At 43.5% G+C, this 17,851-nt stretch overlaps 1 protein-coding gene across 1 annotated transcript in view; it reads left to right on the top strand.

The window, feature by feature from the left end:
• phlpp1 (PH domain and leucine rich repeat protein phosphatase 1) overlaps positions 1-17,851 on the top strand; it is a 175,515-nt gene that overhangs the window by 117,820 nt on the left and 39,844 nt on the right. Inside the window, exon 3 of the mRNA XM_080201708.1 lies at positions 6,141-6,266. Coding sequence (XP_080057834.1) covers positions 6,141-6,266 — 126 coding nt within the window. The remainder of the gene's footprint in view (positions 1-6,140; positions 6,267-17,851) is intronic.

The raw sequence follows: 17,851 nt of genomic DNA on the forward strand, positions 1-17,851 counted from the left end.
AGTAGCATTGTCTGCACCTGTAAAGACCTGATTACCTGTTAAGGTCTCACATTCCAACGATTATCTTGTAAACTGAGTCTCTGCCTATGTATGCCCTGCTTGTGAACCCAACTCTTCACTCACCTGGTGAAGGAGGAGCAGTCCAAAAGCTTATGTTACCAAATAAACCTGTTGGACTTTAACCTGATTTTTAATCAATAAGGGAATCGAGGGTTATGGGGATAAGGTGGGAAAGTGAAGATGAGGATTTTCACATTAGATCAGTCATGAACTCATTGAATGGCTGAGCAGACATGATGGGCAAAAGGCCTACTTTTGTTTCTACGTCTCATAGCCTTATGATTATATGAGAGGGAAGTACTGTTTGCCAAATTTAGAGGTTTTTTTTGTGGATGTAACTAGCAGGGTGGGCAAATGGGAACTAGTACATACAGTATACTTTGATTTCCTAAAGGTACTTGATAGTTCCATTGAAAAAGTAAATACACAGGTTAGGTACTGATGCATTTGGAGTTGTATATTTGCATGGATAGCGAACTGGTTACTGGACAGGAACCAGAGCATCGGAATAAACGGCATTTTTAAATTGACAGGCTGTGACAAGTGGAGTGCTGTAAGGGTCAGTGCTAGGTCACGTTTATTTACAGAGAGACAAGAGTCACTAGTTTGCTGCTGATACAAAACTAGCTGGAATGTAGCTATGCAGAGGACACAAACAGGCTGCAAAGAGCTGTGGACAGGTTAAGTGTGTGGACAACACAATGGCAGAGGGGGTAGAATGTGGGAAATGATTAGGTCATTCACTTTGGTAAGAGTGGAAAAGGGGAATGTTTTTGAAAAGATGTGAAACTTGCAAATGCTAATGATTAGAGGAACTTAAGTGTGCAAGTACAAGGAGCACAGAAAGTTAATATTCAGACATAGCAAGCAATTAGGAAGGTAGATGTTGATCTTTTGTAAAGGGGTCAGACTACAACAATAAAAAGCCTTGGTACAATTTTACAGGGCTTTGGCAAGACTACACTTGGAGTATGTGCAGTTTTGATCTTCATAACTGAGGAAGAATACACTCGCATTGGAAGCTGTGCAGTCAAGGTTTACCAGATTGATTCTTAGGATGAGAGAATTGACCTATCATAAGAACATAGAACATAGAACATAGAACATTACAGCGCAGAACAGGCCCTTCGGCCCACGATGTTGCGCCGACCAGTTACAAAAACAATGACCCACTAGCCTATACCAATCCCTTTTCGTCCATAAACCTATCCAGAGATCTCTTAAACGCCCCCAAACTAGACGCATTTACAACTGCAGCAGGCAGGGCATTCCAATCCCTCACCACCCGCTGGGTAAAGAACCTACCCCTGACATCCGTCCTGTAGCTACCCCCCCTTAATTTAAAGCCATGCCCCCTCGTGCTAGCTTTCTCCATCCGAGGAAAAAGGCTATCACTATCCACCCTATCTAAACCTCTAATCATCTTATATGTTTCAATAAGATCCCCTCTTAGCCGCCTTCTTTCCAACGAAAACAACCCTAGATCCCTCAGTCTCTCCTCATAGGACCTCCCCACCATACCAGGCAACATCCTAGTAAACCTCCTCTGCACCCTCTCCAACGCCTCCACATCCTTCTTGTAATGCGGGGACCAGAACTGCACACAGTACTCCAAGTGCGGCCGCACTAGAGTAGTGTACAGTTGCAACATTACACTGCGACTCCTAAATTCAATCCCCCTACCAATAAACGCCAAGACACCGTACGCCTTCTTGACAACCTTATCTACTTGATTCCCAACTTTCAGGGATCTATGTACACACACACCTAGATCCCTCTGTTCATCCACACTATTCAAAGTCCTCCCGTTAGCCCTATACTCGACACATCTGTTGCTCCTACCAAAGTGAATTACCTCACACTTCTCCGCATTAAATTCCATCCGCCACCTCTCGGCCCAGCTCTGCAACCTATCTAGGTCTCCCTGCAGACTATGACACCCTTCCTCACAATCTACCACACCTCCAACTTTGGTGTCATCAGCAAATTTACTAATCCACCCAACTATACCCTCATCCAGATCATTAATAAAAATTACAAACAACAGTGGCCCCAAAACAGATCCCTGAGGCACACCACTCGTAACTGCACTCCATGATGAATATTTACCATCCACCACCACCCTCTGTCTCCTATCTGATAGCCAATTCCTGATCCAACTTCCTAGATTACCCACAATCCCATACATCTGCATTTTCTGCAGAAGCCTACCATGGTGAACCTTATCGAACGCCTTACTAAAATCCATGTATACCACGTCAACTGCCTTACCCCCATCCACCTCTTTGGTCACCTTCTCAAAAAACTCAGTAAGGTTAGTAAGGCACGACCTACCTGCTACAAAACCATGCTGACTATTTCTAATCAATTCATTACACTCCAAATAACTATAAATCCTATCCCTAATAATTTTTTCTAAAACCTTGCCCACAACAGAAGTAAGACTCACCGGTCTATAATTCCCGGCAAAGTCTCTGTTCCCCTTCTTAAACAATGGGACAACATTCGCTATCCTCCAATCCTCCGGGACTACACCAGAGACCAATGACGACCTGAAGATCTGAGCCAGAGGCTCTGCAATCACCTCTCTAGCCTCCCAGAGAATCCTAGGGTAGATCCCATCCGGACCAGGGGACTTATCTATTTTCAGCCCCTCAAGAATTTCCAGCACATCCTCTTTATCAACCGTAATACTGTCTATTTTACACCCCTGCAACCCAATGTCCTCCTCAGCTATATTCATGTCCCCCTGCGTGAACACCGAAGAGAAATATTGGTTCAATACTTCTCCAATCTCCTCCGGTTCCACACACAACTTCCCCCTGCTGTCTGTAACTGGCCCTAATCTTGCCCTGACCAACCTTCTGTTCTTGACATACTTATAGAACGCCTTAGGATTCTCCTTAATCCTATCAGCCAAAGTCTTCTCATGTCCTCTTTTAGCCCTTCTCAACTCACTCTTCAACTCCCTCCTAGCCAATCTAAAGCTTTCTAGTGCACTATCTGAGCCCTCCAATCTCATCCGAACATAAGCCTCCTTTTTCTTTTTAACCATCGACTCAACTCTTTTAGTGCACCACGGTTCCCTAGATCTACCAAATCCACCATGCCTGACAGGGACATACCTATCAAGGACTCGCAGTAGCTGCTCCTTGAAAAAACTCCACATTTCAGACGTTCCCAGTCCCTGTAATCCCCTAATCCAATCCATGCTTCCTAATTCACTCCTGATAGCCTCATAATCGCCCTTACCCCAGCTAAAATTGCTGACCCGAGGTTCATGCCTATCTCTTCCCATCACTAAGGTGAACGTAACCGAATTGTGGTCACTATCACCAAAATGCACACCAACTTCCAAGTCTAGCACCTGGTCTGGCTCATTTCCCAGCACCAAATCCAATATAGCCTCACCTCTAGTTGGCCTGTCTACATACTGAGACAAAAAACCTTCCTGCACGCTTTGTACAAACACTGACCCCTCTAGCGAGCTAGAACTATAGCAACTCCAATCAATATTCGTAAAGTTAAAGTCCCCCATAACAATTACCCTATTACTTTCACTCCTAACCAGGATTGTCTCCGCAATCCTTTCCTCAACCTCTCTAGAACTTTTAGGAGGTCTATAAAAGACTCCCAACAGGGTGACCTCTCCTCTCCTATTTCTAATCTCCGCCCATACTACCTCAACTGACAAGTCCTCATCAAACTTTCTCTCCGACACTGTGATACAGTCCTTGACTAGCAATGCTACCCCACCCCCCCTTCTACCTTCTTCTCTACTCCGACTAAAGCATTTGTACCCCGGAACCTGCAACATCCATTCCTGACCCTGCTCTATCCATGTCTCAGAAATGGCCACAACATCAAAGTCCCAGGTACTGATCCACGCTGCAAGTTCATCCACTTTATTGCGAATACTCCTCGCATTAAAGTACACGCATTTCAAACCCTGCTCCGCCCCACCCCCACTATGCCGTGCCTTGCATTCCCCAACTATGCCCCCCTCACTTTCACCCCCTTTCCTCACTATCCCTCCCCCCCTCCGAATCAGTTTAAACCTTCCTGCATCGCTTTTGCAAATTTACCCCCCAGGATATTGATTCCCCTCTGGTTCAGGTGTAGACCATCCCTCTTATAGAGGTCCCACCTTCCCCAGAATGAGCCCCAATTGCTCAAGTACCTGAACCCCTCCCTCCTGCACCATCCCCTCAGCCACGAGTTCAAACTTTCCCTCTCCCTATTCCTCTCTAAACTATCCCGTGGCACAGGCAAGAGTCCAGATATAACTACTCTTTCTGACTTCGCCTTTAGTTTCCACCCCAACTCCATAAATCTTTGCTTAATATCCCCTTCCCTTAATCTCCCTATGTCATGTGTCCCCACATGAACTATAACTTGGGGTTGATCTCCCTCTCCCCTAAGAGTCCTGAATACTCTGTCCGATACATCCTGGACCCCAGCCCCTGGTAGGCAACACACCAGCCCAGAGTCCCTACCCTTACCTCCAACTCTCCTATCCGTCCCCATAACTGTGGAGTCCCCAATCACGAGGCCCAATCTCTTACCCCTAACCACCTGAGGCTTGCCAATAGGCTCACCCCCAGAGACCTGCTCCCTTTGGCTATCCCCAGTTGATTTCTCCTCAACTGTAGCCTCCAGGACCGAGAACCTATTTTGGAGGGGAACAGCCCCAGGGGATTGTCCCCCCAACTGCTTTTTGCCCCTCTTCCTGGCAGTGACCCAAGACTTATTCCTAGGAGTGACTATCTCCTTATAACTCCTTTCTATGTCCGCCTCCACTTCCCGAATTATACGGAGCTCCTCTAATTCCCCTTCCAGCTCCTTTACACGCTCCTCCAGAAACTGCAATCTAACACACTTCCCACAAGTAAAATCACCTGAAACACTGTGGGAGTCCCTCACTACATACATCCCACAGGAGATGCAGCTTACAGCCTGAACTGCCATCCCTGAATCAATTACCAGCAGAAAAGTAAAAATATAAAAAAAATATAAAAAAAAAACTTCCCTCACACTTATAATTAGGTTAGAGGAGGTGGAAGGGTGGGATTCTCTACCAGTGTAGAGAATCGGGAATCCTCTCTGCACTAATTTATAGTGTTAGGGGCACGAGAAAAAAAAAACTACAACTACCGGTAAGCGTCCTAGTGACGACTTCCGGTTTCTAACTAATTTAAAAAAAAACCGCCGAAACTCGCGACTTAACACTAAAAATAAATTAGAGGCTGAGTAAATTGGGTATCTACTCTCTGGAGCTTGGAAGGTTGAGAGGTGACATTGAAACATATAAGTTTCTGAAAGGACTTGATAGGTTAACATTGAGAGGTTGTTTTCTCAGGTTGAAGAATTTAGAACATGAGCAGAGTTTCAGGTTAAGGGGATGATGATTTAGAACATAGGTATGGAGAAATTTCTTAACTTGAAGGGCTGTGAATCTTTGGGAGTTGTCCAGAAATTTGAAGATCCCCCATTGTTGAATTTATTTAAGGCAAAAATAGACAGACTTTTAGCCCCTTGGAATAAAGGGATCTGGGTAGTGGAAAAGTGGAATTAAGGCTGATCATCAGCCTTAATATCTTATCGAATGGTGGAGCAGGACTGTATGGTCTAATCCTGCTCCTACTTCATGTTCTTAACTCTCTACAGTCTCAACATTGTGCTGTGAGTCAGAGTTCGTTGATTCAAACACCATTCCAGAATTGAGCAGCTGATCTACGCTGAATCTCTAATCCTGAGCAAGTGAAAAATATTGCAAAGGGATCCTTCAGTTAAATATTGAACCAAGGTCACATTCCCTCTTCTGGTACTTCATATTGGCATTGAAAACCATAAAATGGTTTTAGACAAGAGCAGGGTGGTGTCCTGGTTATTCCACCAACATTCCTTCAAAGCACAGGCAAATTAGTCTTTTTATTGCAGCCTTTCGGATGTTGGAGCACAGATTGCTTGTGTTGGTGTACTAAACAATCACTGCAATTCAGAACTAATTATTATTTTGGAGTACTCTAAAACATTGTGACATAAACACTGTATAAATGCAAAGGTTTTTTTTTGCGTAGGTGGAAGAAGTCAAAAAGCACCAGTACTGTTTGGCCTTCACCTCATCAGGACCACAGAGTCAGACCTACTACGTCAGCTTTGATACTTTCCCTGAGTATTTACGCTGGCTTCGGCAAGCTTCAAAGGTGAGGCTGCGGGAACTATGCTTCTAGCCATAAGTGTTATGTTTCTAATTATTGCTTCTGGCAAGACAGCAAGCCACCTTTTGCATGCTGTGATTCAGGATTGGATAGTTATTTGTGCATAGTGGAAAACCAGGAGAGCTGTTTCTCAAAGCTTGTTTGTTTGCTTCTGGCAAATTCTACTGATGTGTTTACTCAGTTTTTTTTGTAAAAGATTAGCAAAGTTCACTCACCAGTCTATATTTGCTAGTGTACTGTGTGATGATAGAGTAGCCTTTAATTTATTTTAAAACAATTTTTGTTTGGAAATTTTTACTTCACAACTGGCAGGTCAGTTTTCCAATTGCTCCTCCAGTGTATGTAAGGTACACAGTTGATCAGCCAATGAGGATGTAAGGGTTCGGAGTGGTGCCCAGAGGAAAATCTTGCCCCCTTTGTAAATTGTCTACCATGTTTCCTCCTTTCTCCCTTGGTCTTGCACCATGCAGACAGACTAGAGGCCTGATTTTACCATTTTCATTCTAAGGGCAGAATCTGGATGTAATTCAGATCCGACTTAGAGATCTGTTCTCAGGCGCTCCCATATACACTCAACCTGAAAAAAAATCACTAATCCCATTCGCAGTGTGGGCAGGGCTTAGCACGCCTGAAACGACCGGAGCTCTCAACTGCACATGCGCAATTGGAAAAAAATTTGAAAAAGTGCACCCGTGTTGGATTGTGCCCAGCCCGCAGAAAGTGGCCCGGGAGTGAAAAACGGGAGTGATGGCCCCCACAGATATCACTGTTCCCTTTTATCCATCCAATCCGCTACCCAGACCGATTGCCCGCAGAGTGACAGTGGACCCCCCCCCTCCCCCAACCAGAGATATATCTGCCCTTCCCCACCCCCAAGAAAATGGTCGAGCACCCCTCCGTCAGAGAAAGATCTCCTCTTGTAGATGATTCAAATTATACACAGATCTCTTGGTTCTCCATTGGAATGGAGGGAAAAGCAAAGCAAGTCAAAGCTAACTTACTTCACACTCCCAACGTATTAACTCTTTGTTAATAAAGCTCTGGAAACCAAAATTAACACTGGCAGGTGAGAAAAATAACACTGGATCGGAAATAGGAGTAGGATATCTTGAGAAAGAAAGGCAGTGACACTTGCCTGACAGGGAACGAGAGAGGGAGAAATGAAAAAAACAATGAAAGAAAAATCCTGAGAAAGTGGTGGCCACTAATAGCAATGAGGAAAGGGGCAAAACATAAGAAAAGTAATTGAGGTACCAGTAGTTTCAATCAACAAATCTTGACTGTTAAATGAGCAACACTCGAGTTGATATGAGTCCTGGGTGGATCCCAAACATTCGGGGTTACACCATTTTAGTAGAGATCAGGAATGCAAAAGGGAAGATGTAATATTTGGGTGAGATTCTCCCCAAAAAATTTTAAGTATTAAGTTCGCGTAAAAACTGGAGTAAATCCCACTTTTTATCAGTGAGATTTTCAAACTGAATCTCCTGCACTGTGCACTGTAGAGTGCACTAGCGTGAATATCATTAAAAATCAGGGAGTTGGGTCTCTTCATGCTGGAGAGGCTGACAGCGTAGTGCTGAGCGGGCCACTGCACATGCACTGATCTGTCAGTGCCGAGATAGCACTTGCGCAGTAGCCCTATGATAGTGGCCTTCTAATCACCGACCTGTTTGATCGCTGGCCAGCCTTGTGACCTTGTCGTGCGATACCCCTGACCCTGCGCAGTCCCAATTTCCTCTCTCCACATACCCACCTGATAACCAGCTCCATCACTGGCCTCCCAACCCTCTGTCACTGATCCCAGTACAGAGTGGCAGGTGGCCCTATAGGCCTGTCCCATTAGGCCTTCCCCCTTGGCACTGCCACATGCCTAGTGGGCAGTGCTGTGGTGCCCTCTTGGGCATTGCCACTTTTCACCATTGGCAGTGGCAGGGAGCAAGGCTGGCACTGCTGAGTTGGCAATGCCCTGGGGGCATCACCCCATACCTGCGACCTCCTGGGGGTATTCATGGCCCCCTTTACTCCAACGGGGTTGGGCTGTCAGCTCCCTGTAAGTGGAGAGCTGTTGTAAACCCTGCTGGAGTGAAATATTCCTGGTGGGGGATGGGGAGTGGGGGGTCTCAAATGGGCCTGGAAATCTGGCAGCTAGAGATTCGCAGAGATCATGGCCCCAGTGGAGAGCTCACTACATGGCCTCCGCTTGAGTCTGTTGGTCCGCTGAGCCAGCTGGGAGAATCACCCCCTTTTATATTTCAATATAACGGGAAAAATGTTTATAGAATCTTGCAGCACGGAAGCAGACTGTTCATTCCAGAGTACTTGGACTTATCCTTTGTAAGCGCTATGTTACTAGTCCCACACTCTAGCTCTTTCCCCATAGCCCGGCAAACTTGCTCGAATATGTATCCAATTCCTTTTTGTAAATTACTATTGAATTTTCTTGCACCATCCTCTTGGGTAGTGCGTTCGTATCATCCTACTATGTTCATAAAAATGTTTTCCTCTCCTCTGCCTTGTGGCAATTTTCTTAAATCTATTGCATATAATAACATGCATGAATTAAAGTGGGGGGAACGCGCATGTGCGTGTCGGACAATATTGGGTGTCCTTTACAGACAGACAAATTGTTTGGAATGCTTGTAGACATTTCAGAGAGGTGTGGAAATAACAAGGTAATAAAGAGGGATTTTAACTATCCAGACATAGATTAGGAGAACTGATCTGAAGAAGTTTAAACAAGGAGGAATTTGTAAAATGCATTTAAAACTACTTGTTGAGTCAGAATGTAAACCACCCTATGTGGAAAGATGCAATATTGGACTTATTTTTGTAGTAGGTCAGCAACATTAAGGCAGGAAAAATTGTCTCCTTTTAATGAATGTTACATAGTTTGGTAAAGTTCAAAACATGGGATTTCTTTCTCAATTTAAATAAAATGCTACTCTTAACATAATTATTGGCTTGTGCTCAAATGTTCCTGCAACCACATCAGAAACTGACTGTCGTAGCATATAACTTGTATCTAACTCATCAACATTGTCCATCCCAGCCGTTACATTGTCTCCGCTGCCAAAGAGATCCTTGCGCTGTTGATTCCTTTGGCTTACTCAAATATTTTATTGTCCTGCCTCATCAACTCCACATTAAATCATCCAGAAGTCTGATACCCAAATGCTAGTCCTGTTCCTCCTATCTTTCTGGTGCACAGTAACCTCTATTAGCTGATTATTTTCTAGTTTGTCAAATTCAAAGCTGTTCTTTTTGTCCATGAGTCTCTCCAAAACCTCATTCTTCACTACATACTCTCTAGTTCTACATACCTTTGTCCTTTCTGCTCTTTTGGATCAAATCTTTCCCCCCTTTTTGCACCATCTTTACGTTTAAAGCTTCCATTTGTTTTACATCACACCTTAGAACACTTCCTGAAACTACTTTGCTATCATTTTTAGAAACCTTCTGAAAACTTTAACCCTTTTACTGTTTTTGTTACCTCCTCTAGCTTAACTCCCAAAGGCTTGAAAAACTGAAGTTCAAATATATTTATTAGTGTCAGGAGTAGGCTTACCTTAACACTGCAATAAAGTTACTGTGAAATAGACCTCAGAATGTAGCAGTGAAGGGCACCAGTTGGAGTTTTGAGTCTTTGTTAAATTCCTAAAGTGAATAATTCTGTTCATTGATGAACCAATATAAATAGGGTATAAACTCAGGATGATGCCAGAGCTAACAGCGCTGTGGGTATACTTGCACTAGATGTACTGCAGTAATTCCAGAAGATGACTCATCACCACTTTGTTGAGGGACATGAGGGATAAAAAACATATGCTGGCCTTGCTAGTGATGTTCACACTCCATGAATGAATAAAAAAAAGCTGAGGTGGGCTAAGCCAGGTGATGAAATCTTAGTCTTAGTGCTGGCAACAGTATGATGTTGGAAGCTCGTCTCGACAAAATGTGACACCATGCTTATGCACAGACAAACTCAATCAAAGATGGCTGACAGGGAGAGGGATGGAGTCATTAACTAGGGAACTGAGTTCAGAGTGTGAACCAAAAACAATGGCTTCTGACTTGCCAATATCTAATTGGTCAAAATTTCTATCATCCAATATTGGATGTTAGATAACCAATTTGATAATTTATTAATAACTGGAGAGTTAAGACTGGAGGTGGTGAGGTAGAGCTGGTTGTCATCAACTTGCAGAAGACTTATTTAATACTTTTGAATGATGCCACCAAGCGGCTGAAAATTGATGAGAAAGAGGAGGAGGCCAAGAATAGATCCTTGGACACCAGAGGTATATATGTGGGAGCAAGAAGAGAAACTTCTGCAAGTTAATTTCTGGCTACAATAAGAAAAGAATGGAATCGGTTGAGAGCAGTCCCACCCAGATTGATTGCAGTGGAGAGGTGTTGAAGGAGGATAGTATGATCAATCTTATCAAACACTGCCAATCGGTTAAGAAGGCCACAGAGTTAAATATTTATGTTTGATAAAGTCACCAAGATGTCATTTGTGACTTGATAAGACCTGTTTTGGTATGATGATAGAGCGGAAGCCTGATTGGAGGGATTCAAGCATGCAATTCTGGGAAAGATAAGAATGAGTTTGGGAGGTGACACTATGTCCAAGGACTTTGGAGAAGAAAGGAAAGTTAGAGATGGATTGATAGTTCGCAAGGGTGGTGGGACCAAGAGTTAGTCTTTTATTTGAAGCGAGTGGTGATGACGGTGATGATTATCAGATAAGGTGACCTGGAAGGGAAGTTGGGTATTCAATTTACTGGGAATAGGTGTGCCCCATATTCAAGGTTAGCTCAAAAAGGACTTGAAGGGAGATGGGAGAAAGATTTGTGATCAGAGCTGGGACATGTAAGACCATAGAAAAAGTTTGGTCAGGTGTGTTTGTGGTAGAGCAGTAACAAGCAGACTTGTTGTTTGAGGTGAGGGTGGAGGGGACAGGGGGTAAGGTTTAAGAAGACAATTTACAGGAGAGAAAAGAGGCCAAGGGCTATCTTTGCATTCAAAGATGATACTGGAATAGTAAGCAATTTTAATAGATGAAAGCAGGACCAAAAATGTTTTAAGTAGTCCAACCAGATCTGGCGATCGATGGCTCAAATACTTGTCCACCATATCCTTTCATGTCTGTGTCCCTTGGACATAAAGGAGTAGTGACCAGGATCTTACTGGGCGAAGGACCAATGTGAGGGTAAGTAATGGCTTTATTAGGAACTGAGACATTAAAGATTGAGGTGAGGTTGTGGCTGAATAAACCAGCAACTGCGGAAATGCTGTGGCAAATTAATAGACATGGATAGATAGTTGAGGTTTTGAAATTGCAGTTGTAAGTGAATTGAGGATAGTGTTTTCCAGGCATAGATATAGGAGGAGAATTCATATGGTGAGTGATACGAGGAAGCAATCAGAGGTGTTTTATCTGTAAACCTCTGAAGTATGAAGGATAAGTGATTTGTACTAACATGCGTGAATTGTCAGTGATAATTAGATTAGACTGTCCTCTGATGTCTTATGTTGTGGAACTGTCTGTAAACACTCTGATGGAAACTGATACATAAAGGTGACTACACAGGTGAAAGCCAGAGGATAAGCAGAATTTCTGGGATTATATAAGCCAATATCTTCAGAAAAGATGAGGAAAAAGAAAATACTATAATGCGAAAATATTATAATGTTATATCAATTTAGATTATTTTCCTTGCAAACAAAAAAAACTTGCATTGTTTGTAAATAATTTTGGTTTATCATAAAATCATAGAACCTACAGCATGGAGACAGGCCCTTTGGCCCAAACTAGTCCATGCTGACCAAAATAGCCATCTAAGCTAACCCCTTTTGCCTGCATTTGGCCCATATCCCTCTAAATCTTTCCTATCCATGTACCTGTCCAAATGTCTTTTAAATGTTGTTATTGTTCCTGCCTCAACTACTTCTTCCAGCAGCTTATTCCACATATTTACCACCCTCTTTTAAAAAAAAAAGTTGCTCCTCAGGTTCCTATTTATTCTTTCCCCTCTTAACTTAAACCTTCTAGTTCTTGATTCCCCAACCCTGAGAAAAAGACAGTGCATTCACTCTATCCATGCCTCTCATGATCTTATACACCTCCATAAGATCACCCGTCAATCTCCGAAGCTGCAAAGAAAAATGTCCTAGCCTTTCCAATCTCTCCCTATAATTCAGTCCCTTGCGTCTTGTTAACGTCCTTGTAAATCTCTTCTGTACTCTCTCGAATTTAATAACATCTTTCCTATAGCAAGGCAACCAAGACTGAGCATAATACTCCAGGTATGGCCTCACCAATGTCTTGTACAACTGCAACATAACTTCCCAACTTCTATGCTTAATGCCCTGACTGATGAAGACCAGCATGCCAAAAGTCTCCACTATCTACTTGTGATTCCATCTTTAGACAACTGCGCACTGAACTCTAAGGTTGCTCTGTTCCACAGTACTCCTTAAGGTCTCACTATTCACCATGAAAGTCCTACCTGTATTTGACTTTGCAAAATGTAACACCTCTCACTTATCTGTATTGAACTCCATTTGCCATTTCTGCACCCCCCCCCCCCCCCCCCCCAAACTTCGCCAGTTGATCATGATCCTGCTACAATTTTTGATCATCTTCCTCACTGTCTACAGTAGCACCTATTTTAGTGTCATCTGCAACCTTACTGATCATGTCTTGTATGTTCTCATCCAAATCCTTGATACAGATGGCAAATAGCCATGGGCCCAGCACTGACCCCCAAGACACACCAGGGACGTGGAGTTGCCAGTGTTTGACTGGGGTAAACACAGTAAGAAGTCTCAACACCAGATTAAAGTCCAGCAGGTTTATTTGGTGGCAAATGCCACTAGCTTTTGGAGCATGCTGCTTCATCTGGTAAGGGTATGTGGGAGTTCTGTTCACAAACAGGGCATATAAAGACATAAACTCAATTTACAGAATGCTGATTGGAATGTGAATCTTTACAGCTAATCAAGTCTTAAAGGCACAGACAATGTGAGTGGAGAGAGCATTAAGCACAGGTTAAAGAGATGTGTATTGTCTCCAGACAGAACAGTTAGTGAGATTTTGCAAATCCAGGCAAGTCGTGGGGGTTACAAACAGCATGACATGAACCCAAGATCCCGGTTGAGGCCGTCCTCGGGGGCGCGGAACTTGGCTATCAGTCTCTGCTCAGTGACTCTGCGCTGTCGTGTGTCGTGAAGGCTGCCTTGGAGAATGCTTACCCGAAGATCAGAGGTCGAATGCCTGTGACTGCTGAAGTGTTCCCCAACAGGAAGAGATCAGTCTTGCCTGGTGATTGTCGAGTGGTGTTCATTGAATGAAAATCACTTGACAATCACCAGGCAAGACTGTTCTCTTCCTGTTGGGGAACATTTCAGCAGTCACGGGCATTCGACCTCTGATCTTCGGGTAAGCGTTCTCCAAGGCAGCCTTCACGACACACGACAGCGCAGAGTCGCTGAGCAGAGACTGATAGCCAAGTTCCGCACCCACAAGGATGGCCTCAACCGGGATCTTGGGTTCATGTCATTCTATTTGTAACCCCCACGACTTGCCTGGATTTGCAAAATCTCACTAACTGTTCCGTCTGGAGACAATACACATCTCTTTAACCTGTGCTTAATGCTCTCTCCACTCACATTGTCTGTGCCTTTAAGACTTGATTAGCTGTAAAGATTCACATTCCAATCAGCATTCTGTAAATTGAGTTTGTGTCTTCATATGCCCTGTTTGTGAACAGAACTCCTACTTTAACCTGATGAAGGGGCAGCGCTCCGAAAGCTAGTGGCTTTTGCTACTAAATAAACCTGTTGGACTTTAACCTGGTGTTGTGAGACTTCTTAATGTACATTAAGGTGCCTCACAAAAGGTTATTACAGAAGGTCAGGGGGCATGGAGTTGGGCGTAGGGTGTTAGCGTGGATAGAGGATTGGCTGTCAAATAGGAGGCAGAGAGTGGGGGTCAATGGGTGCTATTTGGATTAGCGGTTGGTGACTAGTGGAGTGCCCCAGGGGTCGGTGCTAGGGCCTCAGCTATTTACCATTTATATAGATGATCTGGAGGAGGGAACCGAGTGTATGGTGTCGAAATTTGCTGATGACACCAAGATTGGTGGAACGGCAAATTGTGCGGAGGGTGTGGAGAGTCTACAGAAGGATCTAGATAGGCTGGGTGAATGGGCCAGGAACTGGCAAATGGAATGTAATGTTGGCAAATGTGAGGTTGCCCACTTTGGTAGGAATAATGGTAGGAAGGACTATTACTTACATGGTGAAAAACTGCAGCAGGCGACGGTGCAGAGGGACCTTGGGGTCCTTGTGCATGAGTCGCAAAAACCCAGCCTGCAGGTGCAGCAGGTGGTCAGGAAGGCAAATGGGATGCTGGCCTTCATAGCGAGGGGGATTGAATATAAAAGTAGGCAGGTCTTGCTGCAGCTGTATAGGGCACTGGTGAGGCCGCAGCTGGAGTACTGTATGCAGTTTTGGTCACCGCACTTACGCAAGGATATTTTGGCCTTGGAGGGAGTGCAGAGGAGGTTTACTAAGCTGATACCGGAGTTGAGGGAGTTGAGCTATGAGGAGAGGCTGGATAAACTAGGCTTGTACTCGTTAGAGTTTAGAAGAATGAGGGGAGATCTCGTTGAGACGTATAAGATGATGAATGGGATGGATAGGATAGAGATGGAGAGGCTCTTCCCGCTCAGAAAGGACAGTAGGACTAGAGGGCACGGCCTCAAGATAAAGGGGGGGACAGTTTAGAACGGAGTTGAGGAGGAACTTCTTCACTCAAAGGGTGGTGAATCTCTGGAATTCTCTGCCTGTTGAAGTGGTGGAGGCTGCCTTGCTAAATACTTTTAAGACGTGGGTTGATAGGTTTTTGATAGGCAAGGGGATTAAGGGTTATGGGGAGAGGGCGGGAATGTGGAACTGAGACACGACAGATCAGCCATGATCTTATTGAATGGCGGGGCAGGCTCGAGGGGCTAGATGGCCTCCTCCTGCTCCTATTTCTTATGTTCTTATGTTATGTTCTTATACCACTAGTCACAGACCTCCAGTCCAACAAGCATCCTTCACGATTACCCCTGCTTCCTACCATCAAGCCAATTGTGTATCCAGTTTGCCAGCGCTCTCTCGATTCCGTGCAATCTAATCTTCCAGAGCAGACTACCATGTGGGACTTTATCAAAGGCCTTACTGAAGTCCATATAGACTACTTCTATTGCCCTGTCCTCATCAACCTTCTTGGTCACTTCATCAAAGAATTCTAACAAGATTTGTAAGGTGTCATCTTCCATGTGCAAAGCCATGCTGACTACTCCGAATCAAACCCTGTCTTTCCAAACACCTGTGTATCTTATCCCTCAGATTGCTCTCTAGTAATTGACCCACAACAGATTTTAGGCTTACCAGTCTATAATTCCCAGGTTTTTCTTTACAGCCCTCCTTAAATAAGGGCACAATGTTTGCTACCCTCCAGTCTTTTGGTTCCTCCCTAGGGCCAACGATCTCAGCCAGGGCTTCTAATTTCTTCTCTAGCCTGACACAATGTTCTTGGATATACCTGGTCTAGGCTAGGCGATTTATCCACCTTCATACATTTTAATAAGTCCATCACCTCTATGAACTGTCCCCAATATATTGCCACTAACTTTCCCAGGTCCCAAGTTGTCTTGTCTTTCTCTACAGTAAACACAGAAGAAAAATATTCATTGAGAACCTCACCCATCTCTTGTGGTTCCACAAGTGTCCATTTTGGTCATTGAAGGGTCCTATTCTCTCTCCAGTTTTTTTTTCCTTTAATATGCTTAAAGAATCTCTTTGGATTCACCTTAATCCTGTCAGCTAAAGATACCTCATGCCCCCCTTTTGCCTCCTAATCTCCTCATCGAGTATATTCCTGCATCCCCTGTACACCTCCATGTTTGGTCGTCATGTTGTTTATTTTGACTTAACCCAAAAACTCTGACCTGAAAAAAAATTTAGTGTCAACTTCTTAAGGGCAAATCCATTTAGCTAGTTATTTATCTTGTTCTGTATCAAAGCACTAAATTGACAAATTGTTTAGGGAGGTTGTGTGAAGAGAGAGAAGCAGGTGAAAGATTTTGCATAATTTTAACTCCAATCTTCTTCAATGCTGGTAAACAGTCATTTGCAACAATTATAGGGAATGCTAATGAAACATTTAATTGCATTTGAGTTTTCAGCAGTGAGGCAATAGAATAAATGACTGCTCGTGATTAATTTGAAAGAACAGTCTACATAATGTGCCTTTGTTCTTTGATTTCAAAATTGCTTTGTACTATGATCTCGTCATTTCCTTGCTCAAAAACAGAGGTCTACTTTGTAATTTTCCATTTACTATAAGTTATGCCTTGTTTTTACAATAAAATACGACAAGATGATTCTTCAAAGCAAGTCGAGATCAAAATAAATTTTTCAAGTTTTATGCATTTATACTGCAGTTGAGCTAAAATTCTGAATTTTTCCTAATTTTTATTCTAACTAAAATTTGTAAATTTGTAACACGCTATAGATGGAGATTTCTCAATTTTAATTATTGTGAACTAAAATTCCAATTCCATCCACTTCTATGAAACATGATTTGCAACTGGGACAAAGGAAAATTTGAATATGCAACCATCAGAAGATTGTTTAAAAAATATACAGCACTTGATGGTCATGACCTGACTTTATTTTTTGAATGACTTGCAAAAATTAAAACTGATCCTACAAGTATTTGTAAATATACTGAAGATGATTAAGTTCAACGAGGAGTCACATGAAGTGATTAATTTTGGTAAAAAGATCAAGACTAGACAACCTAAAATCAAGAATACAACTTTTAAGAGGGTACAGGAACAGAGGGATTAGGTGTATATGTGCATAAATCATTGAAGGTGGCAGGACAGGTTAGAGAATGGTTAATAAAGCATGCAGCATCCTGGGCTATGCCCTTTAGAGTACAAGAACAAGGAGGTTCTGTTGAACTTGTATTAGACAGTAGTTCAACCTCGGTTGGAGTATTGTGTTCAGTTCTGGGCACTGTACTTTGGGACAGATGTGAAGGCATTGGAGAGACTGCAGAAAATACACGAGTGGCTTCAGAGATGAGGAACTTCAGTTCTGAAGACAGATTGGAGAATGTTTTCCTCGGAGAAGAGAAGGCTGAGAACATAAGAACGTAAGAAATAGGAGCAGGAGTAGGCCATCTAGCCCTTCAAGCCTACCCATGATCAATAAGATCATGGCTGATCTGAAGTGGATCAGTTCCACTTTCCCACTTTCTCCCCATAACCCTTAATTCCCTTGTCTATCAAAAACCTATCTACCCGTGACTTAAATGTATTTAGCGAGGTAGCCTCCACCACTTCAACGGGCAGAGAATTCCAGAGATTCAGCACCCTTTGAGTGAAGAAGCTCCTCCTCAACTCTAATCTAAACTGCGCCCCCCCCCGCCCCCCATCTTGAGGCTGTGCCCTCTAGTCCTGCCATTCTTTCTAAGTGGGAAGAATCTCCCTACGTCTACGTCT

This window comes from Carcharhinus amblyrhynchos, chromosome 2, assembly GCF_965287045.1.
Source record: "Carcharhinus amblyrhynchos chromosome 2, sCarAmb.v2.hapA, whole genome shotgun sequence".
Lineage (NCBI taxonomy): Eukaryota > Metazoa > Chordata > Chondrichthyes > Carcharhiniformes > Carcharhinidae > Carcharhinus > Carcharhinus amblyrhynchos.